The 22,046-nt window shown below is 43.4% G+C and overlaps 1 protein-coding gene across 2 annotated transcripts in view; it reads right to left on the reverse strand.

The window, feature by feature from the left end:
• Positions 1-22,046, reverse strand: part of FAM171A1 (family with sequence similarity 171 member A1) — a 115,071-nt gene that overhangs the window by 26,489 nt on the left and 66,536 nt on the right. For both annotated transcript variants that reach the window (XM_057498230.1, XM_036908036.2), the window contains 2 exons: positions 16,463-16,621; positions 11,762-11,938 (listed from right to left, as the gene is read on the reverse strand). In XM_057498230.1, coding sequence (XP_057354213.1) covers positions 11,762-11,938; positions 16,463-16,621 — 336 coding nt within the window. The remainder of the gene's footprint in view (positions 1-11,761; positions 11,939-16,462; positions 16,622-22,046) is intronic.

Raw genomic sequence — 22,046 nt, forward strand, 5'->3', positions numbered from 1 at the left:
CCATATATGTCTGGGTTAATGTCTGGATTCTCTAGTCTGTTCCATTGGTCTGTGGCTCTGCTCTTGTGCCAGTACCAAATTGTCTTGATTACTATGGCTTTATAGTAGAGCTTGAAGTTGGGGAGTGAGATCCCCCCTACTTTATTCTTCTTTCTCAGGATTGCTTTGGCTATTCGGGGTCTTTGGTGTTTCCATATGAATTTTTGAATTATTTGTTCCAGTTCATTGAAGAATGTTGCTGGTAGTTTCATAGGGATTGCATCAAATCTGTATATTGCTTTGGGCAGGATGGCCATTTTAACGATATTAATTCTTCCTAGCCACGAGCATGGGATGAGTTTCCATCTGTTAGTGTCCCCTTTAATTTCTCTTAAGAGTGACTTGTAGTTTTCAGAGTATAAGTCTTTCACTTCTTTGGTTAGGTTTATTCCTAGGTATTTTATTTTTTTTGATGCAATTGTGAATGGAGTTGTTTTCCTGATTTCTCTTTCTGTTGGTTCATTGTTAGTATATAGGAAAGCCACAGATTTCTGTGTGTTGATTTTGTATCCTGCAACTTTGCTGTATTCCGATATCAGTTCTAGTAGTTTTGGGGTGGAGTCTTTAGGGTTTTTCATGTACAGTATCATGTCATCTGCAAATAGTGACAGTTTAACTTCTTCTTTACCAATCTGGATTCCTTGTATTTCTTTATTTTGTCTGATTGCCGTGGCTAGGACCTCCAGTACTATGTTAAATAACAGTGGAGAGAGTGGGCATCCCTGTCTAGTTCCCGATCTCAGAGGAAATGCTTTCAGCTTCTCGCTGTTCAATATAATGTTGGCTGTGGGTTTATCATAGATGGCCTTTATTATGTTGAGGTACTTGCCCTCTATTCCCATTTTGCTGAGAGTTTTTAACATGAATGGATGTTGAACTTTGTCAAATGCTTTTTCAGCATCTATGGAGATGATCATGTGGTTTTTGTCTTTCTTTTTGTTGATGTGGTGGATGATGTTGATGGACTTTCGAATGTTGTACCATCCTTGCATCCCTGGAATGAATCCCACTTGGTCATGGTGTATGATCCTTTTGATGTATTTTTGAATTCGGTTTGCTAATATTTTGTTGAGTATTTTTGCATCTACGTTCATCAGGGATATTGGTCTGTAGTTTTCTTTTTTGGTGGGGTCTTTGCCTGGTTTTGGTATTAGGGTGATGTTAGCTTCATAGAATGAGTTTGGGAGTATCCCCTCCTCCTCTATTTTTTGGAAAACTTTAAGGAGAATGGGTATTATGTCTTCCCTGTATGTCTGATAAAATTCCGAGGTAAATCCATCTGGCCCAGGGGTTTTGTTCTTTGGTAGTTTTTTGATTACCTCTTCAATTTCGTTGCTGGTAATTGGTCTGTTTAGATTTTCTGTTTCTTCCTGGGTCAATCTTGGAAGGTTATATTTTTCTAGGAAGTTGTCCATTTCTCCTAGGTTTCCCAGCTTGTTAGCATATAGGTTTTCATAGTATTCTCCAATAATTCTTTGCATTTCCGTGGGGTCCGTCGTGATTTTTCCTTTCTCGTTTCTGATACTGTTGATTTGTGTTGATTCTCTTTTCTTCTTAATAAGTCTGGCTAGAGGCTTATCTATTTTGTTTATTTTCTCGAAGAACCAGCTCTTGGTTTCATTGATTTTTGCTATTGTTTTATTCTTCTCAATTTTATTTATTTCTTCTCTGATCTTTATTATGTCCCTCCTTCTGCTGACCTTAGGCCTCATCTGTTCTTCTTTTTCCAATTTCGATAATTGTGACATTAGACCATTCATTTGGGATTGCTCTTCCTTTTTTAAATATGCTTGGATTGCTATATACTTTCCTCTTAAGACTGCTTTTGCTGTGTCCCACAGAAGTTGGGGCTTAGTGTTGTTGTTGTCATTTGTTTCCATATATTGCTGGATCTCCATTTTGATTTGGTCATTGATCCATTGATTATTTAGGAGCGTGTTGTTAAGCCTCCATGTGTTTGTGAGCCTCTTTGCTTTCTTTGTACAATTTATTTCTAGTTTTATGCCTTTGTGGTCTGAAAAGTTGGTTGGTAGGATTTCAATCTTTTGGAATTTTCTGAGGCTCTTTTTGTGGCCTAGTATGTGGTCTATTCTGGAGAATGTTCCATGTGCACTTGAGAAGAATGTATATCCCGCTGCTTTTGGATGTAGAGTTCTATAGATGTCTATTAGGTCCATCTGCTCTACTGTGTTGTTCAGTGCTTCCGTGTCCTTACTTATTTTCTGCCCAGTGGATCTATCCTTTGGGGTGAGTGGTGTGTTGAAGTCTCCTAGAATGAATGCATTGCAGTCTATATCCCTCTTTAGTTCTATTAGTATTTGTTTCACATATGCTGGTGCTCCTGTGTTGGGTGCATATATATTTAGAATGGTTATATCCTCTTGTTTGACTGAGCCCTTTATCATTATGTAGTGTCCTTCTTTATCTCTTGTTACTTTCTTTGTTTTGAAGTCTATTTTGTCTGATATTAGTACTGCAACCCCTGCTTTCTTCTCACTGTTGTTTGCTTGAAATATGTTTTTCCATCCCTTGACTTTTAGTCTGTACATGTCTTTGGGTTTGAGGTGAGTTTCTTGTAAGCAGCATATAGATGGGTCTTGCTTTTTTATCCATTCTGTTACTCTGTGTCTTTTGATTGGTGCATTCAACCCATTAACATTTAGGGTGACTATTGAAAGATATGTACTTATTGCCATTGCAGGCTTTAAATTCGTGGTTAACAAAGGTTCAAGGTTAGCCTCTTTAGTATCTTACTGCCTAACTTAGCTCGCTTATTGAGCTGTTATATACACTGTCTGGAGATTCTTTTCTTCTCTCCCTTCTTGTTCCTCCTCCTCGATTCTTCATATGTTGGTTGTTTTGTGCTGTGCTCTTTCTAGGAGTGCTCCCATCTAGAGCAGTCCCTGTAAGATGTTCTGTAGAGGTGGTTTGTGGAAAGCAAATTCCCTCAGCTTTTGTTTGTCTGGGAATTGTTTAATCCCACTGTCATATTTGAATGATAGTCGTGCTGGATACAGTATCCTTGGTTCAAGGCCCTTCTGTTTCATTGTATTAAATATATCATGCCATTCTCTTCTGGCCTGTAGGGTTTCTGTTGAGAAATCTGACGTTAGCCTGATGGGTTTCCCTTTATAGGTGACCTTTTTCTCTCTAGCTGCCTTTAACACTCTTTCCTTGTCCTTGATCTTTGCCATTTTAATTATTATGTGTCTTGGTGTTGCCCTTCTTGGATCCTTTCTGTTGGGGGTTCTGTGTATTTCCGTGGTCTGTTTGATTACTTCCTCCCCCAGTGTGGGGAAGTTTTCAGCAATTATTTCTTCTAAGATACTTTCCATCTCTTTGCCTCTCTCTTCTTCTTCTGGGACCCCTATAATACGGATATTGCTCCTTTTAGATTGGTCACACAGTTCTCTTAATATTGTTTCATTCCTGGAGATCCTTTTGTCTCTCTCTATGTCAGCTTCTATGCGTTCCTGTTCTCTGATTTCAATTCCATCAATGGCCTCTTGCATCCTATCCATTCTGCTTATAAACCCTTCCAGAGTTTGTTTCATTTCTGCGATCTCCTTTCTGGCATCTGTGATCTCTTTCCGGACTTCATCCCATTTTTCTTGCGTATTTTTCTGCATCTCTGTCAGCATGTTTATGATTCTTATTTTGAATTCTTTGTCAGGAAGACTGGTTAGGTCTGTCTCCTTCTCTGGTGTTGTCTCTGTGATCTTTGTCTGCCTGTAGCTTTGCCTTTTCATGGTGATAGGAATAGTCTGCAGAACTGGGACGAGTGACGGCTGGAAGGACTTCCTTTCTTGTTGGTTTGTGGCCCTCCTCTCCTGGGAGAACAGCGGCCTCTAGTGGCTTGTGCTGCGCAGCTGCGCGCAGACAGGGTTTCTGCTTCCTGCCCGGCTGCTATGGAGTTAATCTCCGCTGTTGCTGTGGGCGTGGCCTGGCTCGGGCAGCTACTCCAAAATGGTGGAGTCGCGTTGGAGCAGGAGCTGCTGGGAGGCTATTTATCTCCGTAAGGGGCCTCCCTGCTCCCTGCAGCCCAGGGGTTAGGGTGCCCAGAGATCCCGGATTCCCTACCTCTGGATTAAGTGACCCGCCCTGCCCCTTTAAGACTTCCAAAAAGCACCCGCCAAAACAAAACAACGACCACAAAAAAAAACAAGAAAAAAAAATTTTTTTAATTAAAAAAAAAAAATTTTTTAATTAAAAAAAAAAGGTGGTCGTTCGTTTTTCTTTATTCTTCGGTGCCAGCCTCAGGCCTCTGCTCACCGGTCTTTCTGCCCTGTTTCCCTAATATTGGGGTCCCTGTCCCTTTAAGACTTCCAAAAAGCGCTCGCCAAAACAAAGCAGCAAAAAAGCAAAAAAAAAAAAATAAAATAAAAATGGTCGCGCGCTTTTCTTATGTCCTCTGTCGCCCAGCCTCCAGTGCCTGCTCACTGTTCTTGCTGCCCTGTTTTCCCAGTATCGAGGGCCCTGCACTCTGGCCCGGATGGCTGGGGCTGGGTGTTCGGCAGCCCTGGGCTCCGTCTCCCTCCCGCTCTGCCTGCTCTTCTCCCGCCGGGAGCTGGGGGGAGGGGCGCTCGGCTCCCGCGGGGCCGGGGCTTGTATCTTACCCCCTTCGCGAGGCGCTGGGTTCTCTCAGGTGTGGATGTGGTCTGGATATTGTCCTGTGTCCTCTGGTCTTTATTCTAGGAAGGGTTGTCTTTGTTATATTTTCATAGATATATGTTGTTTTGGGAGGAGATTTCCGCTGCTCTACTCACGCCGCCATCTTCCGCCCCCTCCTCCCAAAGACATTTTCTATCCCCTTTTCTCTCTCTACTTCTTCTGGAATGCCTATGATTCTTATATTATTTCTTTTATATTGATCACTCAGCTCTCTTAAAGTTCTTTCATTCCTGGAGATCCTTTTATCTCTCTCTGCATCAGCTTCTCTGCGTTCCTGTTCTCTGTTTTCTAGTCCATTAATGGTCTCTTGCATCTCGTCCATTCTGTTTTGAAGTCCTTCCAGAGCTTGTTTTATTTCTGAATTCTCCTTCCTTAGTTCTTGCATATTTCTCTGCAAGTCCATCAGCATGGTTATGACTTTTGTTTTGAATTCTTTTTCAGGTAGACTGGCTAAATCTATCTCCCCAGATTCCTTCTCAGGGGAAGATGTAGCAGATGCCGAAGCTGTCTGGGTTAGTCTTGTCTGAATCATATTTTTTTGCCTTTTCATGTTGACAGGTGCTATTGACTGTCAGCTGGGAGGGCCAAAATTTTCACTTACTACTGGCCTTTCTTTACTGGGGCAACTGCGACCCCTAGTGGCTTGTGTTGGGTAATTGCGTGTAGAGTGGGTCTTTGTGTCTTGCCTGGCCGGGAGGGAGAAATTTCCCTTTCTGTGGGCGGAATTTGTCTCAGGCTGCTTCTCTGCTTTCGCAGCGCCCGGTGGGGTGATGGATGGGGGGGCTGCTTGACTGTTTGCCTCCGTGAGGGGTCTCAGAGCTGTTGCCCAGGGGGTTAGTGCACCCGGTTTTCCCTGTAATTTCCAGCTGCTGTACTGTGACCTGGGTTGTTTCCGTCAAGCTGTTAAGTCCCTGTCCCTTTAAGACTTTCAAAAAGCCCCCGCTTTTCTTTGTCACAGGGGCATCAGCTTCAGCACCCGCTCTGAGGTCTTACCCCCTGTTCTCCCAGTATCCAGGGCCCCCTGGGCATATACTGTGTCTGCGCTCTGGCCCGGATGGCTGGGGCTGGGTGTTCGGCAGTCCTGGGCTCCGTCTCCCTCCCGCTCTGCCTATTGTTCTCCCGCCGGGAGCTGGGGGGAGGGGCGCTCGGGTCCCGCAGGGCCGGGGCTTGTATCTTACCCCTTTCACCAGTCGCTGGGTTCTCGCTGGTGTAGCTGCAGTCTGGCCACTGTCCTGCATCTTCTGGTCTCTCTTTTAGGGCTAGTTGTGTTTGTTGTATTTTCAAAAGTATATATGTTTTTGGGAGGAGATTCCCACTGTCCTACTCACGCCGCCATGTTGGCTCCGCCCCCCTCTGGGGTCTCTTTAATAAGGGCACTAATTCCATTCATGAGGGCTCTGCCCTTGTGATCTACTCACCTTCTGAAGGCCCCATCTCCTAAGATATTGGGGGTTAGGATTTCAACATATGAACTCTAGTGGGGGGATACAAACATTCAGTCCATAGCAATCAATAAAACTTTATTTAGGGATATTTATATTTGAATTTCATACAACTTTCATGTGTCATGAGATAGTCTTCTTTCTATTCTTTCTTCAACCATTTAAACCCATTTTTAGCTTTTGGGCCACAGTTTGCTGACTCAGGTTTAGGTGAAAATTTCTTAATGCAGTCACAGATTGCTATATCCAACTGTTAAACACTTTGGAATTGCAATTACTGTTGATTCAACTCTAAAGTAGGTAATTTAAAGTGTTAAAACTGTTTTGAAGTGATTACTGTATTAGAATTAATCATAAATAATCATTAATCAGTAAATAGTGATATATCCTGAAGATGTATACCTATTTTTTTTCCTGATCTGACAAAACGGTCTTGGAACTTTTCACTTAACTGAAATAATTTCTACTTAAATAATAATATTATTGATTAAGTACAGTAAAAGTAAAAAGACCTTATGAAAAAATGTAGCCTTCTATTGAGTTCAAGAAGTTAAAGAACATATGCTTTCTTTAAAATGTCCATCCAGTCTTAAATACTTAAATCTTAAAGTTTTCAGAAAATGTATTTTATTTCATTTGATTATTTTTGAATGACTTTCCAAATGTTAGCTTTTCTCTGTACACATACAATCTTTTATAGCCAGGAATTTGGCAATAACATTTTTCACAGTAGATTTTAATTTAAAAAGATCATTTAAATGGAAATAGATCAACTACACCACAGAGATTCTCAATGGCAAAAGGCTCAACTCCATGGAGATTACTTTCAGAGAGAAATACAGAATTAGATAATTTACATTTTAGAGGCTTCATAATAAACTACATTTCTTTGTTTTCACTGATTCCTGTCTTGTGTTAATTTCCTATTGTAGTAATAAAGTACTGCAAATTTAGGGGCTTAACAACAACACAAATTTATCTTCTCAGGGTTCAGAAGTCAAAGTCCAAAGTCAGTTTCACTGAGCTAAAGACAAGGTGTCACCCTGGCTGGCTCCCTCTGGAGGCTCTAACGGGAGAAGCCACTTCGTCGCCTTTCCTGGCCTCTCCCAGGCTCCCGCGTCTGTCTGAATTCCCTGGCTGGGGCCCCTCCCCCCATTTCCAAAGCACAGCACTCCAGTTTCTGCTCTGTTGTCACGTTGCTATCTCCTCTGAATATGACTCCTCCTGCGCCCCTACTAGAAGGACCACTGAGATGACAGTGGGCCCATATGCATAATGCAGGAGAATTCCCCATCTCAAGATTCCTAATCACATCTGCAAAGCCCTTTTCCCATGTAAGGAAATATTTGCAGGGCCCAGGGATTAGGATGTGGAGATACTGGGGGCGCCATTAGTCACCCAGTCACATATGTATAAAAAAGTCTAAATAGATTTTGTTGTTGTGAGCTGTCTACAAAATAAAACCAGTGAGAGCAAGGATGCTGCTTCTATAGACCTATGCCATATTGTTATCATATATTTAGGTATGACTCCATAGAGAAAGCTTTATTGTATCAGGAATTTAATATTTTTATACCTGCTGCCCTATTAATTCATATTCAAATATATTCATTTGGAAAAGAGGCAAGAAGGAGTAGAAGAATAACAGCAGCAGAGATAGAAGCTCTAGGATGTAGAAAATTCAATATAACTTCTTTGGATTAGAGCTCAAAACATCATCTGCTTATTAAACATATATATGTGAAGATAAATTCTATGTATATAGTCATCTTAAGCACAAGTATTACATTGTAATATCTTAAACTGCCTTGATAACTAGGAAACTGCAAGACCATGTCCTTATATATTTCCAGTGCCACTACACTATGTACAGTATGTACAGTATGTACAATTTAGCTTCTCAGGAAGGGCTAAATTATCATTTAGGGGATGCAGAAGGAGACTGGAGAGATCCTGCTCACACACCGGGACAAGCTCTGGGGGAGATCTCAGCACATTCAGGGATGGTTAAATAGTTTGAGTAAATACACTCTTTGTAGCAACATTAAGTACTATTATTAGCCCCCATTTCACAGCTGAGGAATCTGTGACACAGAGAGGTTGATAACTTAGCTAGGACCACACAGCCAGTGGGTAGAATTCCAAACCCAGAGTCTCTGCTCTTAACCACCTTCTATGCTGCTGCTCTGGAGCACTGAGCTGGGCATGCTGGAGCCAAGTGGGAGGGTCAATGCAGAAAGGCAGAACATACAAGGGAATGACAGCCTCAACCAATGCTTCTCTTGTACAAATGAGAGAACAGGCACCAGTGATTTGCCCAAGGTGGGACTTAGAGCTTTATAAGTAGCAGACCCAGGTTTTCAGGATTCAAAAATGAAAGGTTTTTCCTTTTCCTTCCCACTTGCTCTCTATTCGTCTTTGTCCATGTCCTTTCCTCCCTTCAGAATTCCCATGTTCTTCTGAGTTTCTCATGTTCCTCTCAAGGTGTTTTCTCCTGGGAGACCCAGGGTACCTTATGATCACAGGGCACATGTGATCAGGACCACAATGCTTCAAAAAAGCACTGAGCTGTAGAGAATGCGGGCCAGTGATAAAGTGTCCACCTTAGTGCAGGATATGGTGACACACAGCACAATCCACCTAACAATGCCAAGTTAGTACATCTGGTAAAATCAATGATTTGTTACAAATAATTATGGAGTCTATTGGTAATTATTTGGGAAGTGAAACAAAACAAACCAAAAAATAAAACAAAAGCCCCCAAACTCCAGAAAGACCAAAGACATCTATTTCCAAATATAAATTTGCAAAACTATAATTTGACTAGTCGAGGAACTAGGTATCTTTAGAAACACATCTGACATAAAAAAAAAAAAACTCCCAATAATCTTGATGCATGATCTAACAGTTTAAAATTCTGAACTGAATTATTTGACAACTGATAATTTCAAGTTTGACTTTCACAGGACAGGGAACCAATGGGACAGAGGAACCCACGTGCTAAGAAAACCCTAAGCACAAGCACATTTATCAATATTGTTAATATGAGTGTCAATTACAAAACTTCCTGCAGGGAAATTTGTAAGTATGTATTAAAAGCTTTAGAATTCTGTACATTTTTAATCCAGCAATTCCACTCCTTATTCTAAGGAAATAATCACGGCTATTCATAAAGATCTACAAAGATATTAATCACAGCATGGGAAAGAAGAGTCATGTTTTTCCTAATTTTAGGGTATTAAACAACTAAATTGTGACATATCCACATAATGGAATACTATGCAATCACTAATACCAATGTTACAAAATAACAGTTAATGCTATGGAAAGATGTGGCATGATTTACAAATGATTTTTAAAAGCAAGTTATAGAACAGGCCATAGCATATAATGCCATTTCTGTTAAATATGTATTCTGTGGAAGGTGGCCTCTAAGAATGTTCCAGTGATCCACACCCTCCTGTGTCCACACACTTGTGCAGTCCACCCCCACACTGTACCAGTGTTGGGCTCTGTGACCACAGCATATGGAAAGAAGTGATGGTTTGCCATGTTAACATTAGGTTATAAAAGACTGTGATCTGTGGCTCTGTTCTTGTGCCAGTACCAAATTGTCTTGATTACTGTGGCTTTGTAGTAGAGCTCGAAGTTGGGGAGCGAGATCTGCCCCACTTTATTCTTCCTTCTCAGGATCGCTTTGGCTATTCGGGGTCTTTGGTGTTTCCATATGAATTCTGGAACTGTTTGTTCCAGTTCATTGAAGAATGTTGTTGGTAATTTGATAGGGATTGCATCAAATCTGTATATTGCTTTGGGCAGAATGGCCATTTTGACGGTATTAATTCTTCCTAGCCAAGAGCATGGGATGAGTTTCCATTTGTTAGTGACCTCTTTAATTTCTCTTAAGAGTGTCTTATAGTTTTCAGGGTATAGGTCTTTCACTTCCTTGGTTCGGTTTATTCTTAGGTATTTTATTCTTTTTGATGCAATTGTGAATGGAATTTTTTTCCTGATTTCTCTATTAGTTCATTGTTAGTTTTTAGGAAAGCCACAGATTTCTGTGTGTTAATTTTACCCTAAGAATGCAGCAGCCCAGTTTGAAAAAGACAGATGTACCCCTATGTTTATCGCAGCACTATTTACAATAGCCAAGAAATGGAAGCAACCTAAGTGTCCATCAGTAGATGAATGGATAAAGAAGATGTGGTACATATACACAATGGAATATTATTCAGCCATAAGAAGAAAACAAATCCTACCATTTGCAACAACATGGATGGAGCTAGAGGGTATTATGCTCAATGAAATAAGCCAGGCGGAGAAAGACAAGTACCAAATGATTTCACTCATATGTGGAGTATAAAAACAAAGAAAACCTGAAGGAACAAAACAGCACCAGAATCACAGAACCCATGAATGGACTAACAGTTACCAAAGGGAAAGGGACTGGGGAGGATGGGTGGGAAGGGAGGGATAAGGGCGGGGGAAAAAGAAAGGGGGCATTATGATTAGCATGTATAATGTGGGGGGGGGCACGGGGAGGGCTGTGCAACACAGAGAAGACAAGTAGTGATTCTACAGCATCTTACTACGCTGATGGACAGTGACTGTAATGGGGTGTGTGTGGGGGACTTGGTGAAGGGGGGAGCCTAGTAAACATAATGTTCTTCATGTAACTGTAGATTAAAGATAACAAAATACATACATACATACATACATAAATAAAAAGACTGACTCCCACTTTGCCCACTTGTACTTTTATATTTTTATTTAGTTTATTTTCTCATGGATCACTTGCTCCAGTGGAAGAAAGCTGCCATGTTGTAAGCAGCCCCACTGAGAGGCCCACATGGTAAGGAACTGAAGCCTCTGGCCAAGCCAGTGAGGAGCTGAGCCTGCAACAACCATGTGAGTGACACTGGAGTGTTTGATAGCCCCAGATGAGCCTTGGGATGAAGAGAACCCTGGATGACAGTCTTACTGCAGCTTCATTAGAGATCCTGATGCAGAACCCCCCAGCTAGGCTGTGGCCTGCATTTCTGACCCTCCAAAACTGAGATATAACGTATTTCACTGTTATCTAAAGCTACTTTGTTTTAGGGTGATTTGTTATGCAGCAAAAGATAACCAATACATACATGCATAGTGAAATGACTGGAAAGATATAATCCAAAATATGATCAGTGGTCTTCTCTAGGTGGTGGGATTATTGTTATTTTTTATTTTATTTTTTTGTACAATGTTGGCAATGTTTCTCCTTTTTCAGAAAACAGGAAAGGGACACATGACCAAGAGAGATCATGTGACCTTCTAAAGAATAAAAGGATACACAAGGAGAGCAAATTATAGCTCTAATAACCTTTAAAGATCATTTTCAAGTAAATAAGGTTAAATGTGCAAAACAAAAACAAAAACAAACAACAAATCCAAAGAGCATGCACAGATGGCACGGCAAGCAAGCTTGGCCCACCAGAACCCATGTCAAACCCTGTGAGCAGCAGCGTTCAGTAACTTCACGGAGAGGAGACTTGCGTGGGCTTCTTAAAAGGAAAATCAAACAATAATGAAGTTGTCTGTTAACAAATCATTGGCACAGGAGTCCTACTTACCCAGCTTCTGGTCAAACCGCCATGCTGCAACATAGGCATTGTGCCTCAGACTGCTCTGTGTGGCCAGGGGCACGGTGACATAAATGGGCCCATCCACCAGCACTGCTGTTCCATCACTGCCAAGCAAGTGGACACTGACGGCTGTGACTGGTGTCAGGTCGTACCTGGTGCCGTTTCCTGCAAACCAAGAGGTGTTTTCCATCACATGCACACAAGGACCCAAGTGGGGCGGTGGAAACCATTTACCAAGAAATAGTAACAGCTACCATTTACTGAGAACCAATCCTCCTATATGCCAGTGACTATATTATGCACTTTACATACATAATCCTCACCATGACCTTATAAAGTAGGTAAAATCCACATTTTACACAAAAAGTAACAGGCTGAGAGAGGGCAGTGGTGGGAACTGGCCTAAGGGTATACACTAGTTTGTGGCAGGGCTGGGATTCAAGCTCAGGTTTGTTGTTTCTAACTCCTGTGCTTTGTTTTCCAAAAGGGCCTCTGAAGAAAAGGACTTGTCTATAATACCAGAGGAGGGTATGTGTGTAGCACCTTAAATTGGCTCCTATGCAAAGTGAGCCCCGGGCAAATGTTAATTACTTGTCAGATCACCATAATGCAACCAAATGTTTTAGATTAGAGACTACTTAAAAAAAAAAAGTGAATATCTTCAAAGAGTGCTTCAAGATATTAACTTACCTCTACTAAAAGTACACTATTAAAAACTTGCACTTGAAATATTTATGAGTTATTTTAGTTGCCATTGTTATTTTGATCTATTTAAAAGGAACTTAATATACCAATTATTCTACATTAGAGGACTTTTATCCAACCCAGTGCTTTAATGACTGTCTACTTTACAGATAAATTAGAGAATGCTTATGACAGTGATATTTACACAGTTAAGCAATCCATTTTAGAAAAATTTTTCTCCAGTGAAATAAAATATCACACAAAATGTATTGTTGTAATTTTCAATCTTTCCTTGGACACAATGATGAAAACACAGTGATACAAAATGTAAGCTATATTAGAACACAATCGATGGGGTTTCTTATCAAACTACTTATATACTAACCTATCCATCAACAAATCTGAGCTAACAGAAGCCTCCAATTAGGATAAATTTAGACACTTAAAGTAAATCTAGTAAATGTCAACAAGTTACAGCTAAGCCCTTTGCAGAGCAATTTCTATACAGCACTACCTCTATGATTTATGCCCATCTTTGTTTTTCAATGAAGGAAAAGACATGGAAATTGGTATTCACCAAATGGTCCACAGTGGAATAATAACTCAAGTTCCAAAATCTTTTAGTCTGGCCATTTCTTTTTAGGATGAAAAAAGCCAAAACCTGGAATTTACTGGACCATTTCTGCCCAACATATTTTGTGGATTGAGAACTAAATGGGCCAGTTGCCCAAAGGTGACCCCAGAGCAAAGCCAGGCCTACAAAGTACTTCTCAAGGTGCTAGTAGACCTTAGATGAGAGAGAACCTAAAACAAAGAGAAATTAAGGGAACTGTGCTAGACTCTGTTTATGTGACTCTGAGCCGCTGTTGGTAAGTAGGCAATGCTGCTGCTTCCATCAAACCTGTGCCAGGATTTCTGGGTGGGGTCGCAGCAGGCCACACATAAGCAGTCCAGATCTCCATCCGTCTTTTCCTGCATTGAACTCTGACTCCTAGTTCCTAGCAATGACATCTCCACTCATCACCTGATTCTCCCTTTCTAGGATCCTGCACATTCCTGCCAAGCTTTGGGTACCAGGCCCATCACTGACTGCTTCTGTGGCCTCGGGCAAGTTCCTTCACTCCGCTGGGGTTTGCTTTTCTTATCTGCAAACTAAGAAGGTTGAACTAGATGCTTTCCTATGAGTCTGTGAAAAGAACCAGACTCAGCCATAAACATTCAGGAGTACAGTGCTGCAGAAAAGGGCATATTATCTCAGAGCAATGTGCATTAGGTGCACGTGATTCAATGTTCTTTCAAGAGTTCTCTGCTTGCAGCACTGCAGGCAATTGTATCTGCTTTCTTGAGGCCCCTTTCTTTTTTCAGGGCTCCCCTAAATGTCTGCTCCTACTCCATGCCTTCCAAAGGGCTCTCCCTCAACCTTCCCACTTTTAAAATTCAGGAACAATTCATATTTTGAAGGGCTAAATTGTATTTTTCCTTTCAGTTCTTGTTATGAGACTGTAACTTGATACAAAACACTAAGTTCTTTACATAACAAGCTTTCTTTCCTGTTCCATCTTGATGTTACCTGGCTCATGTCCTGTCGGAATAAAGGCAGGTGTCAGGCAAAAGCAGTGTAGGGGTCTCTGATTTATCGTTTTAGGGGGTTTTCCTCAGAAAGCATCTAGGATTCTGTTTGGCTTTGCCTTCTATTACCATTTCTGAACTGCAGGAAAGCCTTGCACATTAGTCATTTTACTAACTCCTCTCTGTCTTCCTGGAGTTACTTGTGGAAGATATAAAACCCCATGGAACCATCACAGAATGGTTCTATGCTTTCCTAGCAACCTGAGGGGAGGGTGTGATGCTGTGAAGGTGCAGTGTCGCAGCATATCTGGGAGGTGGAGGCAGGCTGCCCACTGTAACACCAGGAAACTACAGAGCAGAGAGACGGGAATAAGAAAAAGTGAGGAAGTGGCCTGAAGCTCCTCGTGGCTGCAATTCTCTATTTATAACCCTGGAAACTCCCTCTCAGTGAACACAATGTCCCTTAGAACATTCCTAGGGAACCTCCTTTGGAGCACTTTCCAGTCACATTTGTGATTCTGGTCATCTTCCCTGAACTCCACTTACGACCTGTCATCTCACACAGGTACGCGTGGTCCAGGCACTGCACTAAGCTCAAATCTCTTAGATGGGTTTTATAAAACAGGTGGTCAACAATTATGGGCAGAAGAGAAGCCATGCACAGAGTGACTGGAGATGGGCCCCTGATGAGCTGGCCGGTGCTGAATGCTCCCTGCTCTTGCAGTCGCACACACACCCCTGGGGGCCGCCTTTCCTGGCAGACCTCAGAGAAGGTCTGATTCTTCCTAGGTTAACTGATTAGTTATTTCAGTGGTAAAGAAGTTGAATGTAACCTTCCAAAGACCTTTCTTTTCTCTAAAATAACAGAGTGATTTTAAAATAGGACAGACTCCCCTAAAATCAATAGTCCTACATCTTTGTGTTCTTCTTCCCCTGTTGACTCGGATTTCATCATTTATTCAAGAGCTCTTGGAAGTGGGGCATGGAAAAATTAATGAGAGCTGAGGAATGAGGTTGCCCCTCCAAGTCAGGGTTTAATGATGGTGCACCAGTTTGTCAGGGATCCTGGGAGCAGGTTTCATCATGGTCTCAGAATGTACTTTATTGTGTTCCCCAAAATGCTACTTTTCTCCCTGGCCTGTACCTTTGAAGTGTAAGTCCATATTTTTTCCCAATGATGTTTACTGTAGAGGAATATCCTGCACCATTCCCATGGCCTGTTACAAATGTTAATCACATCGTGGTCACCCAAAAATTAAAGAAGAAACATTTCTGAAAACACATACTACAGAGGGAAGAAGAGCAAATAACAAACAATAAGGTCACCTTGATCGGTAATGAGGAACTCATAAGCATCCTACAAAATATATTGCAGGTCTACAGGCTTTTCCAGAATGATCCGTATATGTAAAGCAGTGGACCATGAAGTGAAATTCAATAGTAGTGGCCCTGGGAAATGCACCAACGATTTAACCCAGAACAGCCTCTGGTTTTCAAGTTTGTGCTGTGACTACTCTTTCAAGTGCCAGGGAAGAGGAGACAAGAAAATGATTCAGGACTACAGAATCCGCCATTCTCCATTTACCAGGAGGAATGGGCCAGCAAGCTGTTGGCTGTGAATGGAGGCGAAAGGTACATGTCTCCAGTCTTTTACTGATGAGGGATTATTATACATTTTCTGGCTGGTGGCTTTAATTTCTCTGACCTTTCAGCTCTGCATGTCATGCCAGCATAGGGTGGTAACGACTGAGCTTATTTAGCGGTCTGCCAGGTGAGGATTCAGAATCAGCCTCAAAGCCTGACTACAATTTGCCGAGTGAAGGCAGAGAGAGCACCACAGAGAAAGGGAAGATGTGAGAAAATGCTGATGGACTGGACAATGGAGAGCAGAGGCCCCCACTCCTCAGTCCCCCATGTGGCAGGGGGTGGAGAGCACTGGTTTGCTCATCTCTGAACCAGTGCCACCCCTTCCCCTCCCAGTTGTGACACGTGGGTGCAAGAGCTGCACATCTCTGCCAGGGCACCGAGGCAGGCTACTCCACCAAAGACATGCTCCAGGGCCAGTGGGACGGGCTGAGGACAGAGGGGCAAAAAGCCTGTAACTCTGATCTTTCACTTAAAAAAAACACAATTTCAATTAAAAGAACTCCTCTGAATTAAATATACTTAGTCCACCAAAAGAGAGCTCAGAGAAGGTACCTAAAGCAACTGGTACCAGTAGAAAGGCTCAAGGAGACATATGCAGTAAAATTTAACCCTGCAGTGGTGCAGACTGAATTTCTTAAGTAACCCAGCTTCAGTACACTTGAACTTGTAGACAGAACACCCTGGCTGCAACTTCGCTCCAGCTCTCCCTTTTAGTACTAACCCTTCCAAGCCATGTAGAAAGACTCAAACCCAGAAGCCCCAGCCAGAAAGAAAAGAGACTCAAATTACCTGTTCCATTTCCATCTAATCCTCGCAAAAAAGGAAAACTGTCCACCTCTGAGGGGGAACTGGCGGCCGTGAGGAAAGCCGTCAGGTCACTGTAGCTTGTGTTCTCAGGCAATCGCAGAGCTCTTCTCTGGAAATGCACACGAGGCTGTGGCCGGGCACCTGCAGAAATTAACCTCTGAGTTACCTCCCAAAGGAGCAGTTTCTGTTTTTAGAAAATGCAAAACCAGGAAGTGCTTCTCTCCAGTGTCAGCATGCCTCTCTTCCCCCTCCCCCTCCCCACATCTCCTCCCATCCCCCACTCATGCAGGACACAAAGATGTGACAACATGGTATTATGGGGATAGAAATAATAGCCCATTGTCACATTTGTTTTGACACAGGATGTTATTTAGGTTTTTAACAAAAAGCTTTCCAAGTTCTATTTGTGAGCAGTCTTTTCACTGCACAGCACTTGTCTATGGATGGGGTAATATTTTGGGAACGGAAGTCAGTGTAAGGGAAACAAATAGATAACAGTTCACCTCCCTATACAAATAAGGCAAGAGATACCCTTTGACACTGTTAAAAAACATCCTTTTTCTTCCTGGTAAAATCTGGTTTAACACTACAGACCAAACTGAAGCAGAACAAGGGAATTAAATGTGCAGTCTGGACAAGAATTGCAAACAAGAGCCCGACTGTAATGTACCCTTTCCCTTCTGTGGCAGCACTGTTTGGCTCCAGTCTCTTCTGGTGGGGTGCATCCTATTTGCAACAGATTATGTTGCGATTTTATGATAACATCTTGAAATGATGTGCAGAAGGATGGGTGGGGCCCCATTCAGACCTCATCTGCAGTTAGTGTGCCAGATGTTGTTTTGATTATAAAATCTCAACATGTTCTTACCTAATGTAGTGACAGTCACAAGATGTAGAGGTGCTAAGTCATTTTGCACAAACCCAGCAAAAACATTATCCAGCCAAAAACTAATAGAAAGGGGAGTTGTAGCATTTACCAACCAAAGTACACATTTTGCCAGATTAAAATAGTGGTTCCTTAAAAGCAGTGGTCTGCCCTGATCTGGTCATCGCAAACCCAACCCGAGGCATGGAGCAGGCTGTTTCCCCTGTGCATGGCCAGGCTCCTTCTGCCCAATCCATGGCTGTCTGGCACAACAGCCCTGCCAGAGCCAATGGTCTTTATGCCAACTTCAGGGTTCCTCTTAACCCTGGATCAGGAAATTTTAAGGGGGGCATAGGCCTATCTCAAAGTGTTCTAGAATAAGAGAGTTTCAGAGCTCAAAGGATCCATGTCTCTCTTCCTACTGATAGGCCACAAAGGCCCAACAGACTGACAGCCAATACAGATGTAAGTCTGGGGTAGGTGGGCTTGATTGTGTATGACTGAGGTGGTAGAGAGTCACGATAATCCTCTACTTTCTAGAAATCACTAGTTAGGTTTCACAGATGACTAGTTCTCCACTCCATGAAACACAGGCCCAGGTGTAGGGTCCCTGGAAGCCAGGAGCCCAAAGTCATGACCATCCTATCTAACTCGTCATTGCCTCTGAACCCAACTGGACATGCACACCAGTCTCAATTCAGCTCACTGGTGCCCTTTCTTTATCACCCAAACAAACCTACAGCAGTCTGCTAACACACCCACTATCTGTATCTTTTCACTCCCCGCTCTTCCTGGTCTGGTGACTGTCTTTGATTTCACAGAACACTTGGTATCTTCCTCCTGTCACCTCCTGGGTCTGCATCAAGTTCAGGGGGCCTCGTGCCCTTGGGGGGTGATCCAACCCAGCCAGAAGTGTCTGCTTCTCCTGATTCCTCTCCTACCTTCGCCATTCTTGCTGTTTGCTTCTTTGTTCTTCCCCGGGCTGCCCTCAGAGATGGAAGGTCAAAGTCAGCCCTTTCTTTCCAGCTCCTCACATCCAGCTACATCATGGCATTTGCTGCTCCTATTTCTTTTTCCCCAGACATAGTGAACTTTCTGATACTTTGTTTCCCTTTCTCCACTTCCTTCCATCTCCATAATGCTGATGATGCCTGGGTCTCACATAGTGGGGGAGCAAGAACTTGCTAATAGGAAAGATGTGTGACCTGTGATAGGGCAAAGGGGGGCTTGCCCTCGTAAGGATTAGGGCAGAGAGCAGAATCCAGCGTGGTTATCTTAGAACAGGTGGAGTATGTGCCCCGTTCAGGAACAGCCCCTGGGAGTTGAGGAGGCCAAGACTGTTGGGAAGACTCCTCTGGTGGCAAGGAACAGAAACCCACTCATGCTAGACCAAAGGAAAGGGCGGGAGGGGGAGTCAGGCTGAACCCAAGGACAGCAGTTCTCATGGGAACCTGCAGACAACAATCCACTGCTGGGCCCAACTCTCAGGGGCCATGGGACAGCTCGTCCTGATTCTGTCTGTCTGTCTGTCTCACTAGTACCTTCTCTTATTCTCAGGCATATTAAGCATTTCCGTAGCAGATGCATCTCTCTCTCCCCCAGCTGCGGCCTCCTTCCCCTTTTTTGTGAGAAGAACTTGGTCCTTCGCCAGACACCTGCAGTCTATGTGCTGTGGCTGGCAGGAGGGGGCCCAGATGGGCCACGCCCAGGGGAGGTGTACTGGAAGGGGCTGTGGCCTGTCTGGCTTATGTGACACATGCTGCGACCAGCACAACATGGATGTCTCAGCTGAGGGAGCAAACACGTCCCCACTGTTGGGCAAAGGCCAGACCTCCCTGCCTGCTGAAAAGACCACAGGGACAAACTATTCAAAGCCGTGGTGTAAATGAAACCCAAAGCGTATGGTTTGGTTTATGTCCTTAGGCCAATTTTCACATATGAAAGCTGCTAAATTTCCACAATCCCAGGAAGGGATGTGAGTGGGTGTGGATGGGAGGATGGAGAGTGGACAGGTCTGCTGGTCTTCTCTGGGCACCTCTCATCCATACCCCTTTCAGCAGCTGTTTCCTCTGCTTCTCACACTCGGGGCTGCATCCTATTCCCCCAAAGGCTCAGGCCCTACTTTGCGGAAAGCCCTGGGGCCACCACATCTCCCTGCTTCACACTCTCCTTCTTCCTCTCTGTGTCTGCTCTCCGCTGACATCCACCCAAACCTCTATCCTAACTTTTGCTTCTTTTATTGTAAGACTTGGCTCTACCAACTATTCTTGCCTTTGTCAATAATCTTTCTCTACAGGCTCTTCCTCCCCCAAAAATATACTGATTTTTTCCTCTTTTAGGAAAATAACAATAGAACATGACTTTACTTCTGTTTCCTCTGTAAGTGAATGTCTTCTCTCCTTCCATCCAACCCCCAGTGATGTGGCTTTTCCCCACGACCCATGCTGCCCTTGGAAATGTCATCTGATGACTGTGTAATCTGCAAACCCCATGACTACTTCTCGGTCTTCATCCTTGCTGACCCCTTCACAATGGCCAACACTGTTCCCTGCCCCCGCCCAGGAACCCATCCTGCTTGGCATTCATGTCCTGCATGCTGGTCTCTCCAGAGTCAGCCTGTTTTTTCCTCTGCAAGTGCTTTTTTCTCCTCCTGCCTCCAGAAAAAAAATTCCTAAAGGGCTGCCTTCAGTTACCTCTGCTGCTTCTGGATTCTCTCCTTACTGACTTGCCTCTTCTGCTGCAACCTCAGCTGGTACCTCCTTGCCCATGCCTACATTTCTCTCTGCCTTCTGGACATCTCAACCCTGATGCCCACCAGGCACTTTGCTATCTTCATCTCCCTTTTCTCCCACTTAATAGCATCCTATTCCCCCCAGACACCCAGGTTTGATTCCGTCATTTTCCCTTTCTGTTGTTCTGCACATTCATGAAGTACGAGGACTGGCCAATCTTCCCTCACCAACATTTCCTCAGCATCTTCTTCCTTTCTGTCTCCATCCCACCTCCCCCACATTACCCCTCGCCTTAATTACTGCAAATATCTCCTTACTGGCCCTTAACAGCTTTAGCCTCACACCTTTTCCACCTCATCTATTGAAACGTTGACTTTTCTAAAATTCCAATCTGATCACATCCTTTCCCTCTCCAGAAACCTCCAAGAGATCTCCACTACTTTCCACATTAACAATAATAGCGACAATTACAGACCCAAACTGCTATTACACCTGTCTTAGTAAACATGAGGTGTAGTTCAGTGCTTTAGAATTTACAAAGTTCTTATATACATATTATTTCACTTAATATTTACAACAATCCTATGAAGAAGGAAGGAACTCCTCTCTTTATGGGTAAGGAAATGGAGGCCCAGAGAGGTTAAGTGACTTTGCCAAAGTCATTCTGTTTTCTAAGAGGCTGAAATGAATTCTCTTAATTTAACTTCTGCATCCCTTCCTAGTCACCATCCTATCTGAGAACAGATGTTCCATGGATCACCAACAGGCTCTCAGTCTCTGGCCATGCAGGGCTGCACAGTCTGACTGGCAGAAATGCTCAGGCCCCTTCTCCATCACCTCTGCTGCACATCACCCAGGAGGTGTCTCAAATGCCCCCTCTTCTATGCAGCCTTCTTGATCCTACCCAAGCTCTAAACTCCACTTGTAGCTTTCCATAGCACTGATCTTTCTGTGCCTTGTATTATGTTTATTTGTGTATTTGTACATCTCCCTGAGCAGAGGCATCATGAGAAGAGAACATGGGCAGTGGGATCGCTTAGCTGCACATGTCAATCTTCCCTCTACCACTTTCTGTTTGAGTGACTTTGGGCTTCAGGTTCTCTGTCTTTAAAATGGGAATGACTCATGCCTATCTCATAATACAGGCTGTTCTGACACTAGATCAGAACACATATGTATGATGCTTCACAGAACCTCCCGCTGCCTTGGTACCTAACAGGGGCAGGATAAGCATTAATTCCCCATCTCCTCTCCCCTTCAGGCTGAAGCTCCTTGAAAGCAGGCATTCTGTCAAACACATCACACTATGTCCTGTGTATAGCTGGTACTATACAGATCTGCATGTCACGTTATACTGGGTAACTCACTATGTCCTGATAATGGTCTGTCTCAGTTCTGACCAGGTCTAGGTTCCTCTGTCTTGGCACTATTAACATTTCAGGCCAGGTAATCCTCTGTTGGGTGAGGCAGGCTGTACTGTGCACTAGAGCGTGTCTAACAACACCCCTGACCTCTGCCCACCAGGTGCCAGGAGTAACTCCCAAGTTGCGACAATGCCAAATATCCCTGGGGGACAAAATCATCCCTGACAGAGAAACACACCACAGGAGTCTCTGAGCACACTCACAATGACCCAGGTGATATGCCATCTCCTACGTAGCGGGCACAGGATATGTGAAAAGGAAAATGTCCAAGGCTCTGCTGTCCTGGAGCTCAGGAGGAAGCAGGCAATGGTGGAAATGGCCTAATCACCACAGGCTTCTAAGTGTTAAAATAAGAGAGCTACACTAAAAGCCTGGGAGAAAGTCCAAGAGAGCCACCAGCTGCCCAAGAGAAAGGAAGTTTCCAAGCGCCATCTGTGTCCTGTGTCTTGAGGCTGTGTGGAGGCAGATGGGAAGGGACGGGACACCTGAGAGCAGGTCCAGTGTGGGCAGGTGTGTGGGTCTGCGGAGAGATGAGGTGCTGTGCA

The sequence above is a fragment of the Manis pentadactyla genome, chromosome 3, assembly GCF_030020395.1.
Source record: "Manis pentadactyla isolate mManPen7 chromosome 3, mManPen7.hap1, whole genome shotgun sequence".
NCBI classification, from domain to species: domain Eukaryota; kingdom Metazoa; phylum Chordata; class Mammalia; order Pholidota; family Manidae; genus Manis; species Manis pentadactyla.